General features: G+C 40.6%; 1 protein-coding gene across 1 annotated transcript; it reads right to left on the bottom strand.

Annotated features, from left to right (window-relative positions):
• Positions 1-16,462: 16,462 nt before the first annotated feature.
• LOC137614820 (prolyl 4-hydroxylase subunit alpha-1-like) lies at positions 16,463-26,073 on the bottom strand. The gene is made up of 7 exons (XM_068344484.1): positions 25,894-26,073; positions 25,162-25,359; positions 24,339-24,580; positions 23,947-24,055; positions 23,399-23,513; positions 17,152-17,298; positions 16,463-16,554 (listed from the first exon to the last, which is right to left on the bottom strand). Exons 1-7 carry the CDS (start codon positions 26,071-26,073, stop codon positions 16,463-16,465), a joined length of 1,083 nt encoding a protein of 360 aa, XP_068200585.1.
• Between the last annotated feature and the right edge of the window lie 272 nt (positions 26,074-26,345).

Raw genomic sequence — 26,345 nt, 5'->3', positions numbered from 1 at the left:
GAGCGTATGATTGAAGCATTTGTTGGTAGTAAGTATGTTATATGGTGTCACTGTTTATTTGTATTTTGGGTGAAATCGTCCGATGCAGTACCGAGCAAATAAAGAGACTGAAAGGGAGTATATATTGAGGTTACAATGTAATGAAAGATGTTGCAAGTTGTTGAGTAAGAAGGAGGATTGTCCGAGTGATTTGAATCAGAGTGGTATGAGCATAGAAGATAGCGAAGATGACCATGGGTGTGATAAGGATGAGCCTATTGATAGGAGAGTAAACATTTGTATGCATGGTGTAAAAGGAAGAATGATGACGTATGTGGGTATAAATGAGAATGAATACTGTAGTTTAATTGATACAGGTGCGCAAGTGTCATTAGTGAATATGTCTGTTATCAAAGAAATAGAGCGGTACAATTGGGAAGTGAAACGGCAATGTACGAGTGTGAGAATTCATGGGATAGGTAAAGGAAGTTTGCTAGTTTGGGAAGAAGTGCGTTTGAAATTAAAACTGGGAAGTATGGAGGTGGAACATAATTTTATTGTAATGGGAGAGAATGAGATGCCTAGTTGTTTTTTGATAGGAATTGACTTTTTAAGATTGCATGATTTATCAGTTGATATTGGTAGTGGTTTGCTTCTGAAGAATGGATGTGAAGTAGTTGTGATAGAAGATAATAGTGTATTTATGGCGAATTTTGTTGGCATGGTTGATATTACGAGGAGTGAGGATGATCTACTGACTAAAGAGGAGGTGGAAGAAATGCAAGATGAATGTGAGGAAATTAAAAGGTTACGTGAATGTATGTTGAATAGTATTGAGGTAGAAGAATGGCCGTCTGATTTAGAGGTGTATAAGAAAGTTAGTAAGAGACTTATTGTGTGTAAGAATATTGTTTATTTTCTACATAAAGGAATGGATGAAGATATATATGTTCCTGTGTTTCCAATGCATGCAGCAGTAAGTATGTGTATGTTAGTGCATGACAGATATGGGCATATGGGTAAGAATAAATTATGGGAATGCATGCGTGAGAGATTGTTTACACCTGGGTTGAGTCAGATATGTAAGGATGTAGCGACTACGTGTGAAGATTGCCAGAAAGGGAAGTATCAGAGAGTGCATGCTAATCCGCCTGTTTTGAGATTACGTATGAAAGAACCATTTGAGATGTTTGTGATTGATTGTGTTTCGTTGCCTGTGACTGCGAGAAGACATGTGGGAATGATTGTTATGGTTGATCACAGGAGTAAATTTACCTATGCAATACCCATCAAGGATAAACGGAGTGAGACTGTTGCAAGAATGGTTGGTCAAGTGATGTTGCCTATGTGTGTGTGTAAGCCTGTGAAAATGTTAAGTGATAATGGCCCTGAGTTTGTTGGATGGGAGTTTGAGCAGATGTTAAGAGAATGGGGTATTATATGCCAAGTGCGAATGGGTTGGCTGAAAGGACTGTAAGAACATTAACTGAAATTTTGCGAATGATGAGTACATGTGATAATGATTGGGATTTGTATGTTGGTAGAGCGTTATGGGCTTACAATGCAACAGTGCATAAGAGTACGGGTATGTCTCCATGTAAGTTTGTGTTAAATTTTGAAAAGATAATAAGACCGAGGTTGGGTGTGTCGGAGGATGATAGAGATGTGTGGAGGAAAGCAAATAAGAGGTTTGAAAGCTTTAAAGTTGGTGAGAGAGTGATGAAAGAAGTAATTGAAAAGGGTAGAATGAATGTAAATAAGGTGCGTGATAAATTTGAAGGTCCCTATGAGGTGTTAGAAGTTGGTTCGAGTGGATTAAGTTACGTTTTGGGTAAGTTGTGTGTGGGTGGTATTGTGGAAAAAATTAGGGCCCACCACAACCAGTTGCGTAAATGGAAAGAGGTACCTGAGTATATCCAAGAGAATGGGATGAGTAAATGGTTGAAAAGGAACAAGGGTGAACCTAGTATGTATGAGGACTTAGGTCTGGAAGGTAAACAGTTGGTGTTAGTAGAATATAAGAAAAGGAAGAATACAAGAGCTTTAAGTAAAGATGAAAGAAGGGGAAATTTTATAAGTAAAAGTGAGAATAGAAATAAGTATGACAAGGGTGTAAATGTGTAAGTGTGTATGGAAGATAAATGTGTTAATACAGATGAATCATGGCTGAGTATGAATGATACCTATAGTGTGTGTGGCTTTTCCTTAGGTGATGTAAAAGAAAGGATGACGAATGCGAGAGTGAGAGATAGGAGAATGATTAGTAGCATGAATGAATCTTTTACTAAAGTTGAGAATGTTTTTGATGAAATGGATGAACTGTTTACAGAAATGAGTGTAATTATAGGGCCAGATGAGAGCGAGGTAGATATGATTGTACATGATATATTAGATGATAGGGATTTAGATAGGAATAGTGTTAATGTAGCGAATGATTGTGATAAGGAAGAAGTGAATGAGAGAGTATATGGAGGCCCAGTTACTCGGAGTAGAGGTCCCGTTCCCGACTGCGACTGGGTTATGAAAAAAATAATGTAAGTGTTGTGTGAGAAGGATTTGGCAAAGTAAGGGGGGAGGAATGTGGAGGATTTATTTTTGTTTTATTTAAATTTTTTCTTTTGCCAAATCCAGAGAGAGAGAGAGAGAGAGAGAGAGAGAGAGAGAGAGAGAGAGAGAGAGAGAATTTCATTTGCTTTAGTTTTGCTAGATCGCGCGAGAGTGTGTTTGTGTGTGTGTTTGTGTGTTTGTGTGTCCGCGGTGCGCGCCGAAGAGCAAGTGGTAGTTAGAGAATGATTGTTTGTGGTGAGAAAGACTGTTGGTACAAATGAGGTTGTTTGTTTACATTTTTTAGTTAAGTTACGACAGTGGTGAATGTTTCGGAGCGAATGCTTTTTTTATTTGACTGCAGCTTAAGACAGTTGTGTGAGAGCTGGATTATATTTATATTTTTCGACCAGCGTGGAAGTTATTATATATTTTAACAGCCGTGATTCCTTCTTTGGGGAGAAGATTTATGTGAATTTGATTGTTGACGACCTGGCTTGTTTAAGGAATTTGATACGACTGCTCTTGGGATTGAATTTGAGTCCGCCTGGGGAGATTATCTTATTGCCACTGATCTTGATAAGAAACTGTGGAACAAAGACAATACCCGAAATCCCGCGGGGACAGCCATGGTAGCAGCGACGCTATGTGCAGTCATGGGCCAAGCATGCAAGCGAGTGCTGACAAACCTACCAACACTCACTGATAGTCAGAGAAAAGACCCTGGACGCATCATCGTAGCCCTCAGGGAGTATTTTATTCCCCAACACAACGTCTTATATGAAAGGTTCGTGTTCAATGCCGCAAAGCAGTAGAGCGATGAGACGATAGACGGTTTTGCGATGAGGTTACGCCGATTGGCCGATTCGTGCTAGTTTGGCAATCTACAAGATGAACTAATCTGGGACAAAATTGTTATCGGCACAACTGACGAGACCGGTCGAGAGAGACTGTTGCGAGAACGCCCCGTCCCCAACCTTAACCCGGTGATTGAGAACCTTCGAGCAGCAGAGATGTCCCGCAGCCATAAAGAAGCGATATCGGGGGTAGCTCCAGTTGACCATCTGAAAAAGATGAGGGAAGGTCGGAAAGGTCCAAATCGTCAGAATCAGCAAGGCCAAAAATGGTCCCCAGCCCAAGGCAAGAAACCAGCCGGCAAGGACAACTCTACAAAGATGCCAAAATGCTATTATTGTGGGAAAGACAAGTACCCAAGAGAGCAGTGCCCAGCCAGAAACGACACTTGCAAGAAATGTAAGAACAAAGGCCACTGGGCCACAGCCTGCCGAAGCAAGGCAACTCACGAAATTGAATAAATGCCAAGTACTTATGAGTACCTCAATGAAAGCAACGAAATCACGGTTGGAGATTCTACATCAACGATGTTTCTTGGTGAAGTGATTAGCGTAGATGGGATCGATGACGATTTCTGGTCAACTGATGTAGAAATCAACAACCACGTAACGGGATTCAAACTCGATAGTGGGTCCAGGATATGTGTCGTGGGAGACTTGACACCATGGACGCAAGGTCTAGTTCTATCCAAATCGAACGACCAGTTCCGAGGCCCTGGAGGAGTCAGCCTAAACCACCTAATCGTTGGAGTTCTACGGCAAGCGGAGATCAAATCGGGTCAGCGCACACATCGTGAAGATGTCTATGTGATGAGAAATCAGTCTAAAAACCTCCTCTCTAAATCACCTATACAGGCGCTAGCCCTACTCACACCGGCCTCCACGGTATACGCAGTTGATTTGTCCCAAGATTTCAAGGAGGAGTTCCCCAGAGTCTTCAAGGGGCTTGGCCTGCTCAAAGAGACGTACAAGATTCCGCTTTGAGACAACGCCACCCCGTTATGCTTATACACACCGAGGCGTGTACCACACCCATTACTTCCCAAAATGAAAGATCAACTAGAGAAGATGGAGAAGTCTGGCGTAATTTCTGCAGTGACTGAGCCAACCGAATGGTGTTCCGGCATTGTCGTCATCCCAAAACCATCAGGAGACATCCGCATATGTGTGGACCTGACACCACTGAACCGAGCAGTCAGGAGAGAAATTCACCCGATGGCAAAGGTAGATGACAATCTGGCGAAGATTAGGGGAAGCACAATCTTTACCAAGTAAGATGCAAACGTCGGCTTCTGGCAGATCCCTCTGCACTCAGACTCCAGACCGCTGACAACCTTTGTCACGCCATACGGGCGCTTCTGTTTCAATCGCCTGCCCTTCAGCATTAGTTCGGCGCCGGAAGTATTCCAGAGACTGATGTCGAAGATCCTAAATGGGATAGAAGGGGTAATCTGTCATATGGATGACATACTGATTCATGCAGCGACAAAACCGGAACCTGATGAGAGTGAGGAATGTGTTGATGAGGCTGCGAGATGCTGGAATGACGTTGAAAAACAAATGCTGTTTCAACCAACCGTGCTTAAGTTCCTTGGACATGTCGTCTCCAAAGAAGGCATCGGCGCCGATCCAGATAAGACACGAGCCATCCAGGAATTAGCAGAGCCTCAAAAAATCACAGAGCTACAGCGGTTTATGGGCATAACAAACCAACTCGCCAAATTCATACTGACACTAGCCCGAGTGAACGAGCCTCTTCGGCAACTTCTGAAGAAGGAGCAAATGTGGATGTGGGACAAGGCTCAACAAGACGCCTTCGACACCATCAATCGCATGCTGTCCTCAACTGAAGTCCTGGCCCATTGTGACCTGAACATACCATGTGTCATTGCAGCAGATGCATGCCAAGATGGCCTTGGGGCTGTCTTTCTCCAAACTGACAGCACCGGCATCCGATACCCGATATACTATGCATCTCGGTCCCTTACTGACACAGAGAAGAGATACGCGGTAATAGAAAAGGAAGCACTAGCTGTAACCTGGGCATGCGAGAAATTCTCAGATTATGTGCTTGGCTCGAAATTCACCGTGGAAACAGACCACCGACCGCTTGTACCACTACTCACAACAACTGACCTGTCCAAACTTCCAGCCTTCATCCTCAGATTCTGACTAAGGCTCATGAGATACTCACCGGAAGTGAAGTACGTCCAAGGGGTATATCAGAAGACCGCTGACGCCCTCTCACGAGCACCTGTTGGGAAGCCCTCCAAGGAAGAAGATATTTTCTGCCTGGAAACAGAGGCGTTCAAGGATTCAGTGATCCAGCACTTGCCTGCCAATGACAAGAGACTCAAAGAAATCAGAGAAGCCCAACAAAACGACGCAGTCTGTACGCAGATCCGGAAGTGGGTGAAAGAAGGCTGGCCTCCTGTGATGCCCAACTTACCGCTCCTCAAGACCTATTGGGAGAAGGCACCACACTTCACCATCAACGACGAGATCTTGATGTTTGACGACCGTCTAGTCATCCTGCGGTCACTCCAGATGAATATCCTGGAGAAACTCCACTCTGGACACCTGGGTATGATCAAATGCAAGGCCCGTGCAAAGGAAAGTGTTTGGTGGCTGTCTATCATATCACAGGTAGAAGCAATGTGCAGAAGCTGTTCAACCTACATCCTGCATCGTGACCAACCAACCGAGCCACTCCTGGCACTCTCACTGCCCAACGAAATCTGGGAAAGAGTGGGAACTGACCTGTTCGAGTACAAGTAGAAGCAGTATGTGTTGATAATAGACTACAGCTCTAGATGGCTCGAGTTCAAAGAATTAGAATCTACCACTAGTCAAGCTGTCATCCGGAAGCTTTGCAAAGTCTTCGCCACTCATGGAGCTCCCAAGGTTATAATATCCGACAATGGACCTCAGTATGCATCAAGAGAGTTCCAGGAATTCAGCAAAGACTGGGGGTTTACACCTCATCATCGCAGTATCCAAAAGCCAACGGAGAAGCAGAAAGAGCCGTCAGAACAGCGAAAGCGATTCTGAGTAAAAACCAAAACCCCTACCTCTGACTACTTGCCTATAGATCGGCACTGCTCTACAATGGCAAGTCACCAAGTCAGCTCCTTATGTCCTGACACCTAAGGACTACCGTCCCGACAGCTCCAGCTAAGCTGATACCACAGGTACCAGACCATCAGAAGATCAAGGAAGGAGAAGAAGAGTACAAGAATCAGTACATCAAAGCGCATGACCCCATCATAGAGTTGTGGAGCTCCCCTGTCTCACCCCAGGAGATAAAGTCTTTGAGAGAGACCAGTCTAGCTACGGTGAAATCAAACAGCAGATGACCAACCCTAGATCTTACCGGGTAGCTATGGAGAACGGAAGTGTTATTCGACGCAATCGGAGCGCTCTAGTTCATACCAGCACCACCGGAGAGTCACCACCACAGAAGGGTCCGGAACCACCTGACACCCTACGAATTCAAACAGAACCACGACCGATTGCGCCCGAACCACCAATCCCTACCCCTACCAAAGGTCCACCCCAAAACCCCCCGACACCTGCCAAACAAACCCCAAAGTGACTCCAAGAACGTCGGGAAGAATGACAAAAACAACCGAACAACCCGATATGGTTTATTATTAAATTATTTTATTTTCATCTCAACCATGTCAATGACATAAAATGAACGTGTACTTAGTGTTAACACCATGTTAATGTTACATTTAACTAATAATGTTCGTGTTTTAATGTTCAAGAGACATTCACAACATTTGTCATATGTTAATTGTGGATAAGTGTTGAGCCTTGTAGTTTATTTGTGTTTGCCATGTAGTGTATTATATTTGATTGCTGGGTCACTATATTTGTAGTATCACAAATACCTGTAGGGAGGAAATGGATTATGTAACTTCTTAAAACTGTTATGTTTCTTAAGTGGAAAATGAATTGTTAACTTTGGATAATTATCAAACAATCTTAAAGGGGAGATGTTGTATATGGTACATATGGCGCACCGTACTTGTTGTGGTCCGCGCATGCGCTTCGAAATAAATGACAGTTCCCTCCATGATGTCGTCCTGTCTTGTGTCTTACTGAATAGATCAGACACTTCATCAGATGGAGAACCCCTTTCTTACAAATATATTTTGGCCATTTAGAGCTACAGAACAGATGTTCCTGTTTTGCCAGCTTCTGACACTTAAAGTCTTTCAAAAAGTAAGAATTGAAGTCACTGAAAAACCTATGAGTGAATTTGATCATTTCAGGTCTTCTATGAATCATAATTATCCTATAAAGAACTGTTACTTTTTCTTGATAATAACTACCTCACAGGACACAGTTTCCCCCAATTGCATCGTGACACTGAATAGTTTCTCCAGTCAAACTTCATAAATCCTGTAGTGAACATACAGCAAGCAATGTACATACAAATAAAGAATTATACCCTTTCTCCATTTTCTTCTATGCACAATGCACAGTAACTGCCATCCGACTACAATCAACTTAAATGACGAAAGTTGTTGAAATTAGTACACAGTAATTTATGCTAATGTCATCATTATTGACAAAAAAGCCATTGAATGTACTTATGTAATTGATGCCCTTATGTGATCCTTTGTGGGTCTACAAATGCCTGTGTTGTTCACTAAATAAAGTTATTTATTTGGAAACTCACCAATTTCATACTTCCATTACCCATCCCACTGATGACCTATGGAGTGCCTCAAATAAACAGTCCACCACTCAGCTCACCACTTCATTTGGTGTAGTCTCTAATGTTGTCCACCACTGATTCCAACTCATCTATCCATGATTCCACAATGACATTCCCGCCCTTCACCAGTAGAGATGTGTATTCCTGGTTTCAGCTTACCGAGGTTCAGTTCTGCATTAAGAGCGTGACCCGCTCAACCAGCAAAGTAGACTACATTCCCACTGTGATCCCTGATGGTACCTTCTCAGAAATCTCTGATTGGCTTTGGAAGCGAAGGAATACCCCCATTCAGTACAGTATGATGTCCTCACATTATACGTACTGAAGCAGCATCGTACTCACCTTTGCCAGTCGCCCATATAGTCATGATTTTTCAGGTCTCAGATGGTTCTCCTCTGAATTGAATCTGCTTCGTGCTGTGGAGGATTATTTTTTTTCTCGTTGTTGCCAAATCCTTGTGTGAGAGAGAGAGAGAGAGAGAGAGAGAGAGAGAGAGAGAGAGAGAGAGGTTGTTAATGTAATGATTGTTTGTAGTGAAAAATACCGTTGGTATAATTGAAGTTTTTTGTTTATATTCATTTTGTCAGAGTAGGTTAAGACAGTATTGAATGTCTTGTGCGAATGCTTTTTTTGATTTTGACTGCAGCCAGAGGTAGTGTGTTGAAAGTGATTATCTATTTTATCAGACTGAAATTCCTCCTTTGGAGAGCTAATTTCTTTAATGTGGACTTTATTGTTGCTGACCAGGCATGTCATGGACGATTTTTATAAGAATGCTCTGGAGAACTGTACAACTGTTGATGACCCGGCTGGTGTACTGAGCTCAAATTGATGATGATGATGATGATGATATCCATGACCCGATCAATTTAGGCAGTTGTGTCAGATTGCCAGAAAGTGTTCCGCTGGCCACAGAGTTGTGGCATTGGGGTATAAAGGACTGTTGGCCCTTGTGTGGATGATGGTGTCCATACACAAACATACACACACACACACACACATATATATATATATATATATACATATATATACATATATATATGTATATTGGTGTTTTTGTTTGTTTGTGTTTTAGTGTTAAATCTGGAATTGTTTTGCGGGGGGGGAGGGGGTTATTTGAGTGTGGTTGTTTTTTTAGTATTAAGTGATTAATTTAGTTTTAGACATTATAGTGATGAGTGTAGTTGTTATTTTTTTTTTCTTTTGAATAGTTTAGTTGGTTAGAAGTATAATATTAAGGTCATGGTGAGTTTTACTTTTCTTACTCTCCAAGAGTCTGGTTTGTGATAATGTAAGGGGGAAGTTTGTGGTACTGAGATATTTGTCAGAGAGAGTGATTCAAGGGTGTGGGGTTTGTTTTGTAACATCTCTCCACAGTGCCAGTGTAACCTACCATTCCCGGTTTTGACGCATTGCTCATAAAGGACACGCTGACTATAGTTGACGCCCTTATGGACAACCACTTCCCAACCATCAAGAACTCCATCAACAATGCCACTCCTGACCAGGGATGACAACGATTCAATGCTGTCTGAAGCCAGGTCAATGCTGCAGAATATTGATGGCCTTCTCATGACATGCCTTGGCAGTAACGAAGCCACCCACCATGCACCTATACCACCCCATTTTCATGTCCCAATCAACACTTTCAACAGCTAATGGATGACATCTCTTGCCCTCAGTTGTGCTACTACCTACCACTCCAGGTATTGGGCTACTGCTAAGAAATGTGCTACTGGATGTCAATGGTAAAAATTGTGCAAGTAGGCCATCACTTGTGGTGGTGGCTACCCCATTAACTAATCTCTTTTTTTTTTTTTTATAATTCAGGATCTAATGTATACTTGCTGGTAGATATTAGTCTCTGACTTTCCTTTCTGCCACGTTCCCTCAAGGGCACAACCCTGTAATTTTAAGTCTGTTGGTGTCAGCCTTGTGGCTGTCATCAAGTCTGCTATCCCTACTCATGGTTTTGAGATGCTGACACTACCATTTTGGGGCAGCCATTACTGGTGGAATCTCATCATCACTGACATTACACTGCCTCTCTTCTGTGCAGATATCCTCGCCCATTTCCATCTCCTGATTGATGTCACATGTCAATGCTTAATCAACGCCAGCTCTTACTCGTCTGCACATCTATCAGCTGCTCCCTAAGACCTTATTCACATGAGTAAGCCCAAAGATGACTACACCATCCATCTTACTTCATATCACAATGTCTTCTTCCCAGAACTTTTAGACGCCCATGGTTCCAACCAATCACTGCACTTGTCACCGTATCAAGACATTGGGGGCCCCAGTGTTTACAAGAATCAGATATGTGGCCCTAGACTGTTTGACAATTGCTAAATGCGAATTTACCGAAAATGAAGAAATGGACCTTGGTTTAATGGGCTCAAGCTCATGGTTGTCACACCTGGACATCAACCTGAAGAAGGGTGGATCCCTACATCCTTGTGGGGATTACATTTGTCTTAACATACAGACAAAACAGACGACCTACCCCTCCCCAACATTGCAGACCTCACTACCTACTGTCATAGTACTAAAGCAGTTTCGACCCTCAATCTCCTGAAGGTGTATTACCAGGTCCCATGAACCCAGAAGACATTTCCTAGACTAAAATCACCACCCCTTTCGGCACACATACTTTCAATTATTCCTAATTTGGCCTTTGTAATGCACTAATGCAGGAGTCACATTTCAAGAACTCGTGAATGACATTTTAAGGGATCTTCCCTTCTGTGTATGTTATGCAGATGATATTCTCTTATCCTCTCCCTTCAAAGACCAAATGTGTCAACTACACATCATCCTACACCACCTGCAAAAAAAACAGAATGTTGAAAGGTACTTCAAATGTACCTTTGGTGTCAAGGAAGTTGCTTTCTTGAGTCATTGCATTATTTCTGAGGGCATTCACCTCCAACCTAAGATGGTATCAGCAGTACAAAAGTTCTTGACACATTTGACTGTCAAAGCACTGCAGGAGCTCTTTGGCATGATGAACTATTATCATCAGTTCTTACAAGCCATTGCCGTTACTCTTGCTCCCCTCTATGACTCCCTCAGGGGCAAGCCTAACAACCTGAAGTGGGGCCTCTTTAGGAGACATTTTTCTTTAATGTAAAGAAAACCCTATCAATGTTACTGTTTTTACCTTTCCTGTGTCAACTGCACCCTTACTGCTCTCCACTGATGCCAGTGATGTCATAATAGGGACAGTACTCAAAGAAACGAATCGCCTCGCCTGTTGGCCTTCTTGAGTAGAAAATTTCCAAGGTGGAATCTAGCTACTCTACCTTTAACCACAAACTACTGGTGGTGTATTTGGCTGTTTGTCACTTCCGACACTTCCTAGATGGTATACCCTTCATCATTCATATGAACCACATGTCCTTGTGCATACCTTCATTCAACAGTCTAATGCCTGGTCTGCCCATCAACGGCAACATCTCTGCCAATTTTGCATACAATTACTATTCAAAACATCTGTGGTAATCTGAATCCCATCACCAATGAAACAATCTAGCAACCATCCACCATTGGAGAATCCCAACGCAAGGACCCAGGGTACTAAACCTGCAGGACATCTAACATGTCCCTCCATTAGGAAGACATCAGCCTCGATGTGTCCAACGCCATCCTATTCTGTGATGTCAGTACTGGTAGGCCACACCTGTGGATACCTGCCTCCATGCACCAACAGGTGTTTCAATTAATCCATGGCCTCTCGTGCTGATCTTGTACTCACGTATATCACTCACACTTATAAACTCTAATGGTATTTCTATTTTTTTGTACATTATCATCATTACTCTCACCTTGCACTGATAACCTGTCAATTCCTGCATGTACTTTAATCATTGTGTTTGAAATTTTGTGTTATTCTTGCTTGAAACGGCTTGTATTCAAACTCATGCTGCGTCCAAATAAAGTCAGTTGCAATTATGCCACCTCTGTTATCACCTAACTGCTCACTCGTACACTGGTGACCAGGCATAGTGACCAACTCCCTCCCGCCTTTCCTCCTCACTGCTGTGTCTTTTTATTTGATGGTACCGCCTGCCCACACTGACTCTACTACCAATGCCACATCAGAAACTACCGTCCCTCGACCTCAAAGAAGCGTTCACCAGTTCCAGTCAAGCACCAAAGCACATTGCGTTCTTGCGGCTATCCCCGAGGACACTTTCCAGGAAATATTCAATTGGCTGTGTGAACAAGGAGACACACCAATAATGTACTACATCCTCAAATCATACCTCCTGAAGCAGTAATCGCCAACAGCAGCTGGCCGCATAGCAAAACTTTTTCAGCTCTCTCAACAACCATTGGGGGATCAGAAGGCTTCGCTCGCCCTCAGGCAAATGACCAGTATTGCTCGCCTACAACCTCCACATCGTGCTTGACCACCTTCAACAGAACGGTCTTGTCGTCCGGTACAACAATTGTACTTTTTGTGCTGTTACGACCCTTGTTGGGCCGTGGTGCAAGTTCTTTATTGCACGATAAGAGAGGTGAGTGTACACAAAAATATCAGGTAGTAAAACGAAAACACTTGGGAAAACTTAACAATATTTATTAAAAACAATTTTTAGAACAGTCAACCTTGTGACTACATAACAATTTAAATTAACAACTTACAACTAACTACTAACAACGAAGTATCATTCTTGGGGTACCGCATCACTCCTAAAGGAGTCCACCACCTTCCTGAGAAGGTACCAGCTTTACAAAACTTCCCCGCTACCCCGTCCATCAAAGCACTGCAATAATTTTTGGGCATGATCAACTATTATCACCATTTCCTAGCAGCCATTCCCGCCACTCTTGTCCCCTCTACGCCCCCCTCAAGGGCCAGCCAAAAGGCCTGAAGGTGCGTCTCCTTCAAGAAGCGGCCTTCTGCAATGCAAAGAATGCCCTATCAACCGCTGCTGCTCAAACTTTTCCCATGCAACATGCATCTCTCCTCTCCACTGATGCCAGCAACGTCTCTATTGGGGCAGTCGCTTGAGGAGGTGATCAATGGCTTGTGGTGCACTTAACTGCTCATCACTATCGACACTTCTTGGATGGTACGCCCTTCGTCATTTGCATGGACCACATCCCTCTAGTGCACACCTTCATTCGACAGCCCGACGCCTAGTATGCCCGTCAATGCCGACATCTCCCCGCTGTGACTGAATACTATTTTACCCTTCATCACGTCCCTGGGAAAATTAATCCCATTGCCGATGCTCTGTTAGGAAACACATTGGCTGCCATTCATCTGGGATTGAATTACAACACCTTGGCAGAAGCCCAATGAAAAGATCAAGAGTTCCAAGCCTGTTGAACATCCTGCATATCTCTCTGTTGGGAGGATGTCCCTCTCGACAACTCCAACGCCACCCTCCTATGTGATGCCAGTACTAGAAGACCTGTACCACTGATACCTTCTCCCATGTCTTGACAGATATTTGATTTCATTCATGGCCTTTCACATCCCCTGTGCCATTCTACTGCACAGCTGCTGAAGACAAAGTTCATTTGGCATGGTATTACTAAGGATGCTAAGAATTGGGTCTGCGCCTGTACTTCATGCCAAACCTCAAAAGTACATTGAGATGCGGATTCAAGAGTGGGCACCTTTCCTCAACCTCAGCGGCACTTTGCCCACATTCATGTTGATGCTGTAGGTACCCTACCCACATCACAAGGACATCGTTACCTGTTTACAGTCATTGACCACTCCACTCATTGGCCTGAAGCCATTCTCATGGAAACTGTAACCTCTGCCTCGTGTGCATCTGCCTTACGCTGAGCATATTACTTCTGACAGGGGTACCCTTTCACCTCTCAATTGTGGACGTCATTAGCAAATCTCCTGGGTATTACCCTTCATCAAATAACCGCATACAACTCTGCAGGTAATGGTAAGGTTGAAAAATTTCACAGTACCATCAAAGCAGCTTTGATGATCTGCTGCAAGGATTCCAACTGGTTAACCCAACTTCTCTGGGTCCTCCTGGAACTAAGAGCTGAAATGGTGTTTGGCAACCCATTTATCATCCCTGCCGAATTTTATTCATCTGCAACCTCCTCCGAAAATCTCCAGCGCCTACGTCACGTTCTGGGAAAATTTACTCCATGCCGTCAGACTTACAAACCCATAGGAAAGCAACACATACCAACAAATTTGCACAAGGCATCGTACGTTTTCCTACATTACGACACCAGCAAGCCACCTCTTACATGGGCCATTTCCTCATGAACTGTCAAACAATGAAGGCTTTTTTAATGAAGGTTCGGGGCAAAGAAAATTGGGTCTCCATTGATCGCCTCAAACCTGTGTATCTTCTGTAAGATGACCCGCCTACAGTGCACCTCTCCAGAGCAGGGTGGCCTACTTCACATGTATGTCTTTTCTATGGGGAGAGCCATGTACTGTACTTGTCTTACACACCCTCATACACTGTAACGGTATTTCTTTTTTTTTTGTACATTATCATTAATACTCTCCTCTCACACTGATAGCCTGTCTATTCCTGCATGTATTTGAATCATTGTATTTGGATTTTTGTGTTGGTCTTGCTTGGAATAGCTAGTACTTATACTCGCGCTGCATCAAAATAAAGTTAGTTGCAATTACGCTACCGAAGTGGAAGTTCATATGGCATGGCGTTACTACTGAAAATTTTATGGATTTATTCCATGCCTGTACATTCTGTCAAACTTCGAAAGGGGTATCAACACACAATTTCGGTCGTGGATACTTTTCATTAACCTCAGCATTGTTTTACCCACATTCATATTGGTGTGGTTGACCACCTGCCAGTGTCATAATGGCACTGTTATCTTTTCACAGTTATTGATAGCTCCACTGATTAGCCTTAAGCCAACCCCCTGCAAGATGCAACATCCACCTCATGTACTACTGCTTTACTTTCTGGATGGGTAGAAAGACTCAGCATCCCATGGCATATTGCTTTTGAAGGGGTACCACTTTCATCTCTCAATAATTGTGGTCATTTTTAAACCATCTTCTCGGCATCACCCTACATCAGACTACCAAGGAATTGGTGGGACATTCCCATTGTACCCTCAAAGCAGCTTTGATATCCTACTGCACAGACTCCAATTGGTTACTACAATTTTCCAGATGCTCCTTGAACTGAGGACCACTCTCATGAACACCATGGTTGTCTAAATGGCTGAAATGGTGCATGGTAATCTGTTGGTCATCCCTATAGAATTTTCTTCTCTCCACCACCTCCTTTGATGATCTCCAGTACCTAAGTCATGCTGTGGGGAAATCTATCCCCTGTCTCCACACTTACAATCCCCCACCAAAGCAGCACGTACAAAAAGATCTACACACTGCAACACACGTCTTCATGCTCACCGATGCTTGCAAACCACTATATATGGGTCCATTCCTTGTGATCTATCATACTCTGAAAGCTTTCCTCCTAGACATTCACAGAAGAAAGAATTGAATCACCATTTATTGCCTAAAACCTTCATTTCACCTGCTAGACAACCCACCAACAGTATGACTCTCTAAGACAAGTCACCATCTCTCATAAGTATGTCTGTTTCAAGAGGGGAACCATGTAATACAACGAGCAACATACAAACAAATAAAGAAAAATGACCTCTCTCCATTTTCTTCTATGCTGCATACACAGTAACCACCGTCTAACTTCAATCAACTTAAACGACAAAAACTATTGAATATAACACACTAAGATTGAATAGGTTTCTCCTTATAGCATTCTTGAAGATACCCTTTGCAGAATGTTGGCCAATGAAAAACAGTTTTACTTAGCATATGTAGATGAGGACTTAAGAGGGAAATCTAAATGATACACATTTGTATAAAGGATTTCATTTCCTCCCATTTACTGATATATTTACCCATATAAACAGTTTTTGACTTTTGAGTATGTTACACAAACAAGAAAATAAGCTCCACCACTTATACATTTTTGTGACTACATGTTTTCTTACTGTCAAGTTGATTAATTTAACATAATTGTGCCTCTAAACAATCTGTATTATTATTATGTTGCGTTTGAAGATGATGCATGCATTCCTTACTTATGTCACAAATGCTAAAGTTTATTGGTTTTAATCACTGAATATCTGGAACACTTTTCAATAATAACCTACACATAGTGGTAACTTCGAAGCCTAGGCCCTTCCTGTGTCCCAACTCTAAGACTGCGCCAACAGCTGATTGATAGAGGAATATATAGTGTTACAAGCAGGATCAATGGTGCTAGTTCATGTTTATATTTTCACACTATTCACTAGACTGATCACTATTCAAACACCACGGTCACACTACTAATCTTGAGTGCTGGTCTTATGTAAGAGGTTGTTGTACTTGGTCTTCCTCATTGATTGTGAAAGGAACTCTGGTTAACTGGCCACCGTATGTTATCCATTTGTTAATTACTAGAAAAATACAATATTGCTATTAGAGTCTTACAGAAGAATACAATTTTCTACAGGCATATGTTTTAAGTATGAGTTGATAGGAAGTTTCTATTAACCATAATAATAATTACCTGGAACATAGATGAAGAATTGTTAGTAATTATTTTTCAGCTGATCCCATCTTTGGTCGTCAATTTTTCTTGGTGGAATTTAATGATACGTTGGTATTCTTAAAATATAAGTTTAATATCTTATGGCTACATTGCTCTGTGACAGCTGACTCCTAAGTGTGTGTGGAGCGTCATACACAATCTGACAAAACCAAAACATTTCTAAACAAAAGAGCATCGCTCTGAGAAGACTTAAATCCTACTCCAGTACAAAACTATAAAGAATCACATCCTATCTCTGAGGTAATCAACAAATGTTTGAATCCTAATACCAAAACAAATCATTACAATTATGTACAAAGCATAACATGTTTTATTCATGCAATATGATGCAATGTTGCGCAATACCTGTAACACTTGAAATAATATAGTACATTATTACAATAATACATAACAATATGTAATTAAGAAACATTTATGAGAATAGAAAATTAATAAATCTTACTCCATTTGTCTCCGAAGAGGACTGGGCAAGCTGCGTGCTGTAACATGTCGTCTCGAACTTCAGAAGGTTTCATGTTGTACCAAAGGAGGCCCATTCCTTTGCTTGGTTTGACGCCAAAACCCAGCCATGGAAAGACAGTCGAATCTCCTGGCCAGAAGGAAAATTATCAAACAAATAAATAAACCTGTGAACAATTAAAGTAAGAAAATAATCAAGTATATCCATCAATTGAAATTGATCAAACTTATTTTTACGTAACCTACTCGATAAGTGAAATAGATGAATGAATGATAAAATCACATTTATGATTATAACAGATTGTCCCAAAATAATGTATACACACTATGTGATTTTGAATAGCTAATAAACTTTTTTTTCTATTTCAGATTGGATTTTGGTTTAAGAATGACGGATACTGTGCTTACGTTTGAGCAAACAAAAAATTTGTTCGGAAAACATTCTAGAAATGTGGAAATAAAGCTGAAGTGCAAAGACGATTTACGAGTGAGTTCCACAGAGATGCCCCAACACGCGTCACCATTTCACGAATCCTAGATAACTTTGAAAATCTTGGGACCCTCCAGTGCATGAGAAATGGACATTCAGGACGAAAAAGAACATTGACATGCCCAACTAAAGAGCAAGATGTTATTGCTAATGTTCACAATTCCCCACGAAAATCTGTTCGTCAACTGTCACATGAAATAGGTATCCCAAAATCGAGCGTCCATCACATTTTGAAGCGTGCGCAGCAGAAAACCTAAAATAATTGACGAACTTAGAGAGGCAATTGAAGAAGAATGTACTCTGATACCGAGAGAAATGCTACTAACAGTTTGTAGTTCCATATTTTCACGATGCGAAAAGTGTATTGAGCAGAACGGCAACCAGTTTGAACACTTTATGTGAGTTGATCTGTTTTTTCTAACATTCTCAAATTGCCCCATGTATCCTTACTTTTTCACTTTGAACTCTCAGAATCTTTAAATGTGTATTGTTTCTCTCCTGTGAATCTGTTTTCCACGTTAATATCAATAAATTGAACAAGTTGTAACAATCCAAAGAGTGCATACATTATTTTGGGACACCCTATAGATTCATTTCTTTGTTAAATCAAATGATTAAAATAATATACCAAAGGTTTTTAATGTTATTTAAGGAACAAATCTCCCTTTATGAGAGTTTCTGGTGAAACATCAGGAGTTATCTTTCTTGAATGGCATTCACAATTCAATAAGTGAATCACTTCATTTGTGCTTTTTGTACAGTTTATTGTCTTTTATTGCACTCTTACATTCCACTTTTACAATAAACCTATCTAGTGATGACTGTTTTTGCCTTTTCTTTAAGAATTTATGGAAATGCAACATTACATTGCCCGTATATAGGTTCGCTGATTGCCCTCCTGAAGCCTTATCTGCGTGATGGGTTTCTACAAAATTTTGCAGTTTTCCATATTCTTGAAATCTCCCTAATGTCTCGTGAAGTCAGAGGTTAGACGCTGTCCCTCCTCCTCACATGAAATCTCCTTCATTACCTTTTGTTGCTGGCCCTTATGCAACTCCACCAGCATCTTGGTGTTTAGCTGATCACCAGGCTCGTCCAGATGATAATTTATGTCGTTTTTGTCCAGTTCTTAATGTATTGTCTTGCCAAAGGACACAATTTCATTGTCAACTGCCCTTCAAGGTTACATTCAGGAATGTATTTAGGCCATAGTTCCCTCCATGCAGTATTGAGGGTTCTGTTAGTGACTCCTCAGGCTTTATCAATAATTTTGAGGACGCTGATATTGTGGAAATGTTCTTTCTAAAACTCTCGGAGGGTGAGGTTGGTCCCTTCTTTGATCTCGAAGCATTACTGGAACATTGCCTTGTTTAATGCTTCTTAAACTTTGAGATTGTCTGCTCGTCCATGGTTTGAAGTATTAGACAGGTGTTTGGTAGTAGGAAATTTATTCTGATGAATCTTAACTTCTAAATCAGGTTATTTTCAATGGCTGGAGGATGTGCAGGAGAAATATATATAACCAACAAGACTCGAAATTGGAGGTTCTTCTCCATAGGGTACTTTTTTACCCCAGGACCAAAAATCTCATTAATCCATTCCACAAACCAAATTACAAGTCACCTAAGCCTTGTTGTCTGACCCCCACATAACGTTCAGTTGCTTCTTCTGCACCCTGTACTTTTTAAATGGTCGTGGATTCTCAACGTGATACATCAGAATGTTGTATATTACTTTAGTTTAGTTTAACTTATATTCAACTCCATTTCTGTTATTGTAGTGACGTCTTCCTTATGCCATGCATACATCAGTTAAACTGCTAAAATTCAAATCAGTGTGTCTCAATTGATATAGAATACATCTCTTTTCGAGCACTCATCTTTCCCTTACTCCTTTGTAAGGGATACATAACAAATTGAGGTCCTGCCTTAATCCTTACAGAGAATAACTGAAATACTTAAGAAGTTGAAAATATATATACCGGCGATAAGAATTATACCACAGAAGTTTGATTTTATAATCCCCATTGGCATTAGTACAAAACAACAGGTTTGAATGGTCTTTCATGGGCCTATGACTGAAAATTGTCTTTTCTTCTGCAGTAATGAAGGTCTTTCTGAACATCTTCCTAAAAAGACCTGTCTATCACAGTTGAACAATTGCTGCAGACTCAGAATCCATGAATCTTCTAAATTCTACAATGAATGCCTCTGCTGCCTTAAAGTCTCGCTTTGAATGTTTACTCTTCTTTGTCTGCTGATTTAACTAACTTTTTTAACAAGGTCAGCATAATGTACAACACCTTTACCTTTTCACAAATAATATTCTTAGTAATCATATCTCCTGCTAACTGGTTTTCATTGATCAAGATGAGAAGCAAGTTTTCAATGTTATCAAGAACATGTGGCAGCTGTTTCATAAATATCGGCACAATTTTTGCAGCATCAATTACTTTAATTTTTTTTTTCTTCAGAATTATACAAATCATGGATTTGTACAATTGTACATTTTACCAGGTCTGCCCCACGAGTACCTTGAACATACTTCTCACTCATTTATTTTTTTATCTCTATCATTATTGTCTCCTTATTATCTTTCTTACTCATCGTGGGTGATAATTGTTTAGATGCTTTACTGTACTGTTATTGTTAACTTAACGTTGAAAAACCGGTATAATTTAACAAAGAACACATGGTCACAACTCTACAAAGAACACTCTCGAAGACATTCACAAAATAACTAAACTGTAAGTGATACTGGTACGATTACTATTGGGAAAGTGAAAGAGGTATGGTCTGAGTAAGGGAGAAGGAATGAAAGCTAAGGAAAAAAGGGGGGCTGAAAATCATGAGAACGCTGTGTGGGTGGCATTACAGTACTACCTGACTGTTTTCTGCACATCACGTGTTAGTCTCGTTAGTACTTGCCCTAAAAAAGTGCGTATTCAGAGGTAAATTTTTTCTCACAGCCCAATAAAATGTTCATAAACCAATTTGAGTTTTTATGTTCTTGTACCGATTTACTGTTTTCAAATCCTCTTGACATTAAGGGGTACTAAGTGGTATTTAGTGGTAGTTCTCTAGACTATGCACTCACATATTTATTATTATTATTATTATTATCATTATTATTATTATTATTATTATTATTATTATTATTATTGAAAATAACAAGAAATAAAGTTTATATCCTATTGACTTTTAAGATTAAATAATATTTGAACATTAGAGTTTAATTGAAGCTAAATCATTACTATATTTCAACGACATTTGAACGTGGAAGTAAAAGTAAATCATTTAGAAATTGAGCCTTTACAAACTATTCTGATAAAACATTTATTTTTTCAATCTTACTGAAATTAATGACGTTCACGGTAACAAGTATATCAGTTCCCATCTTAGGATAACTTCTTATCAAATGCAGTGAAGAGGACATTCAATCTGAATTGACGTTGAGGTGTATGGCAATATCTTCAAGTACTGCGATTGAAGTCAGTGTTAGATAGTATTAAATTATGGCAAGATGAATCTCTGGAGGATTTGTGAATGTTTGAATTTATAAAGGAATGGTTATAATATAATTTTATATGGAAATGAAAATTGTATTATCATTTGATGCCCCAAAATGAGCTGAATCTAATTCCATTTCAAACATCAAAACTGTCTTTTTCAAACAAAATGATAAAGCAAAACACAACAGTCACCTGTGATTGAATGTTTTACGAAGGATGTAGCCTTGCACAAAAATAATACTTCGGTCTTCCTTAACAATATACACATAACTAAAAAATGCTATACGAATAATTCTGTCAAAATCTTCTACGAGGGGGGACCCAAAAGTAACCGGAATAGTTTTCTGTTTGACAAGCCCATAGTAGTTCAGGCTTCCGCCACTAGATGCTACCTGAGGCAGCCCCCAGGCATCAGTGTGTTAACTGGCGTCATCGTTGGAACTCGTATAGCTTCACGGTTAACATTTGTTTTGAAGTGCCTCATGCCTTTTTGTCTATTTTTACAATGACTGAAAGGAAGGAGCAGCATGCTGCCACGAAATTCTGTTTTTTGCTGGGGAAAACGGCAGCCGAAACAGTTGCTATGCTTCAAACAGCGTACAAGGATGTTGCCATGAGTAAAACACAAGTTTTTGAGTGGTTTGCACACTTTAAGAGTGGTCAAATGTCACTGGAAGACCAGCCTCGTTCCGGGCGACCTTCAAGCTCTCGAACAGATGAAAACATCAGGAAAATTCATGAACTGATCTTGGAAGACTGTCGCAGAACAATTGATGAACTTGCTGATTTGAGTGGTGTGTCCTGGAGCTCATGCCAGCGAATTTTGAACGACGAATTGGGAATGAAAAGAGTTGCAGCAAAAATGGTGCCTCGCTTGCTCACAGACGGTCATAAGCAGTCACGAATGGATGCCTGTCGTGAACTGAAAGATCACTTGGAAGTTGATCCAGACCTTTTTTCGAAGGTCATCACAGGTGACGAAAGCTGGTGCTACGGCTACGACCCAGAAACAAAGAAGCATCAAGTCAGTGGAAACATCCAACGTCACCACGACCCAAAAAAGCGCGTCAAGCAAATTCCAGTGTCAAGACGATGCTGATTTGTTTCTTCAAGCTCTCGAACGGAAGAAAACATCATAAAAATTCATGAACTGATCTTGAAAGACCGTTGCAGAACAATTGATGAACTTGCTGGTTTGACTGGTGTGTCCTGGAGCTCATGCCAACGAATTTTGAACGACGAATTGGGAATGAAAAGAGTTGCAGCAAAAATGGTGCCTCGCTTGCTCACGGACGGTCAAAAGCAGTCACGAATGGATGCCTGTCGTGAACTGAAAGAACACTTGGAAGTTGATCCAGACCTTTTTTCGAAGGTCATCACAGGTGACGAAAGCTGGTGCTACGGCTACGAACCAGAAACAAAGCAGCAATCAAGCCAGTGGAAACATCCAACATCACCACGACCCAAAAAAGCGTGTCAAGCGAAGTCCAGTGTCAAGACGATGCTGATTTGTTTCTTCGATGTGAAAGGAGTTATCCACAAAGAATTCGTTCCTACAAGTCACACTGTTAACCAGACGCTTTACTTGACAGTGCTGAAGCGTTTGCGAGATTCCGTGAGACGGAAACGCCCCGACGTGTGGCAAAGTGGAGGGTGGTGGCTTCATCACAACAATGCACCAGCGCACACCGCCTTGAGTGTGAGACAGTTTCTGACCAAGAATGGCATGACCCTACTTACCCACCCTCCCTATTCACCCAACCTTGCTCCCTGTGACTTTTTTTGTTCCCCCGAATGAAGAAAGTCCTCAAAAGAAAACGTTTTGCAGACGTCGAAGAGGTTAAGAAGAAAACGACAGAGTCATTAAAAAAATAACTTCCAGAACTGCTTTCAACAGTGGAAAACACGTCTGGACTGGTGCATTGCTTCAAATGGAGAGTACTTTGAAGGTGATAAGACTATAAACATGTAACAATAGCTGAATAACATTCTATGACAATTCCGGTTACTTTTGGGTCCCCCCTCGTATAGTCAAGGAACAACCTATGATAGATCAGGAATGCTTTTCTAATATCATAAAAATTCATATACATGTTTTCCAAAATACATGCAGACCTAAGGGGGTGACCAATTTAGGCAATCTTAGGGAATTATGAGACTTTAACAAATTTATGATTCCTTAAGCACAGTATAGAGATTCCAATGATGAAGCAAATGAAGGACACTCGCCTTGCTGTACATCGGTGAGATAGATGAGGAAAGTAGCCATACGATTGTAGGTAAGATTCGAGGCTGTGGCATCATGGTGTACTGTGTAGTGCCCTCCTATGCCGTAGTTTACGACCTGTCAGGTATTACACAAATGCTTCAGTAAAGAATCATCACTGAATATTGTTATCATTATCAATGGCAAAGTAAAATGGTGGGAAAAGAACATAGGTCTAGTGTATCTCTTCTACATGCACACACAATAATGTAACTTAGGGAGGGTAGTACCAAAAGGATACAGCCTTCCTGTTCATAGGCAAGTCTTTTTCTTGATGTTAGCAGATGCTGGCAGGTCATTATAAAAATTATGAATGTTTGATCTCGTGTATCTTTTAAACTGGGTTAACAGAACCGTGTTAATGGGGAGTTAACTGTATTTATAATTTTAATAACTCTATGCACTGCAGGCAGACAGGCGAGCGATCCATGACACTGACACGGCACTTGGCTCACAACTGGTATTTTGTACCTTCAGAATTTCCAAATTTACATGATCATTTTACTCTTACCTGGTATGTTTCACTACCAGTGTACTGGACTGCATTTAGGCCGGTCAGTCTTTCGATGCGAGTAGTGAGGAGAGGCAGGTGATGGTCATTGTGTTCATATAACCAGGCACTGAAAAGTATAAGAAGAAATTTGGGTTAAGTTAGTGTAATTTTATTAGCGAAGACAGGCACGGAAATCTGGTTTAGTAATAATGAAATATTCATTAAGTTTCTTTTCATAAAAACTTGTTAACATAAATGTTTATGTATGGCCCTCAGTTCACCACATAAGGTATAGATTAGGCTCATAGCTGTTATTGGCTTTTAATGACAACATATACTTTAATCCTTTGGGAAGGAAATTCAATTACATATCTTCACTTCTCTGATTCTATAACTGAATTACTTCTTACGTGGAACTAGTTCTCTGGTAGCTAACTTCACTCTCTCCGTTGTATCTGAAGGTGCTGGATTTCTCCAAGAAACGAGAGGCCGTCTGTTTGAGGGCCTTGGCCTTTGAAGGCGTCACCACGCCCTTGATGGTAATGACGTGGGGAGATAACGAGTGGACTTCCATCTTCAGTAGGCCGATTAAAAATTGGGGTGAACTATTATTTATGTATCGACAATAAAGGTTGAACGTCATATTTGGGGCCTGAGGAAGAACACAAAATGCTGTTTTTTTTTTTTTATTATTATTACTATTCGGTTGTTTCTGAAATATGAAAGACCATAATTATTGCCATATACATTTTTCAATTGGGTGAACATGCATGACTCTCCTGCACATTAAACTTGACACAAAATAAGCAGTTTTATATGCATATATATGCAGTCTGGATGTAGTAACATTAAACTTCATTGCTATTCATTGTTCATAAAATAAACAAAATTCTTTAACTAAGTATTCATTATAGAAATTCTTCTATGCAACTACAAGCTGTGCAATATTTGCACTTACCATAGCCTGTAACCAATTACAATGATGCATTCTCAATTCTCTTAAACTGACTTTTATAATTTCTATCAACAATGCTATGGCTTGTACACTTTCTAAATTAGACATGTTTCAGACCACCATAGATACATATTTGATTAAATTAAAAAATCTAAAATATGAATACCATAGATGCTCAATCATTAAACTGACAAAATCTAATGACTATTCTGCTAACAAACTGGGTTTTAATGTTAGCTTATCTCTTAAACTCAACAAACAACCAGAAGTATAGTTACCCTCAAGTCCTCCCCTCGACAGATCTTCACGTACTGGATTTGACCTTCAGTTAGTGAGCCAACTTCCCCCACAACCATCGCTTGCTTCTTGTGGTACTTCTTTTTATTTTTTTTTTTGGCTAGCTGCTTATCAAGCGGCTTCTGGTGAGTGTTGTGCTGCTTTGTGCGGAAGCCTTTCCGTTCCAATACTTGGTCGTGCTTTGAAAGAGGAGAAATAGCACTTACATATTTGGCAGAAGGATACAGCATTCCTTTCCCCACTAAGACTAGTTTGGCTTATTGGTCTACTTTGAAACTAGAAACTAACTGAGGTACTGTACAGGATTTATCACGCATCAGGGATTGTAAATTTATTATATGTATCACTGTTATGACTTTCAATATTTCCATAAGTCAGTTGTTTACAATTGCCAAACTTTAGGTCGCAGGGAGACTTTCTGGTGTTACCAATATTTTAGATCTTCCTTAAATATTATTAGTCCTACTGTATAGCGAAATCGGCTGCTCAAGTCAACTTTCTCTATCTATTTCTATTCCTGGTATTTTCCCTTAGTCCTAGTTCACCCATATCCCTCCTCATCACATCCATCCATCTAATCCACTGACACCCCATACTTCACCTCCCCATTACTGGTATGTTCTTTGTTCTCTTGATTCATTCCACCTCCTCCTTTCTTATTACATGGCCATGGAATCTCAGACAAGGTTCTCTAGCCCTATCTTTTACATTACATATACCACACATTCTTCTAATATTTTGACTCTCTCCCTTTTTCCAGTAGCGATATTCAAGCAATCCATCTCACCATTCTCCTCATTTCTTTGCAACAGTCCCTCCTCTTTCTTCTTCGGTTCCCAAGTTTCTTCCCCATATAATAGTATGGTCTTGATAACTGACTTATAGATCTTCATTTTGAGTCATAGGTCTGATAAACAAGTCCATGCCTCTCCTACTATTTGTCTCACTGCTTTCTCAGTAATTCCCTCCTCTGTTAATATTGATCCCACTTGAATGTTTACTCATTCAAACCTTTCTCTACTACTAATTATTAGCTCTGTCTACCAAATGTTCATCTCAATCCTTTCCTTTCTAGGACTCCTTTTCATGTTAAAAATATTCTTTGCTCTTCTTCTTTTTCTGCTATAATGACTAAATCATCAGCTAACACCAGTTCCCACAATTC

This window comes from Palaemon carinicauda, chromosome 21, assembly GCF_036898095.1.
Source record: "Palaemon carinicauda isolate YSFRI2023 chromosome 21, ASM3689809v2, whole genome shotgun sequence".
Classification (NCBI taxonomy): Eukaryota; Metazoa; Arthropoda; class Malacostraca; order Decapoda; family Palaemonidae; genus Palaemon; species Palaemon carinicauda.
Note: the sequence above shows the minus strand (reverse complement) of the source record. Positions and strands in the feature narration are given on the sequence as shown.

Excerpts from the sequence above, each read along its gene's own strand:
- LOC137614820 (XM_068344484.1), bottom strand. The coding sequence starts at position 26,073 with ATGAAGATCTATAAGTCAGTTATCAAGACCATACTATTATATGGGGAA. Across the intron at positions 24,581-25,161 it reads GTCGAGGGGAGGACTTGAGG|GCCCCAAATATGACGTTCAA; the intron begins GTAACTATACTT and ends GTTCTTCCTCAG. Across the intron at positions 16,555-17,151 it reads CCTCTTCGGAGACAAATGGA|TAATTAACAAATGGATAACA; the intron begins GTAAGATTTATT and ends GTATTTTTCTAG.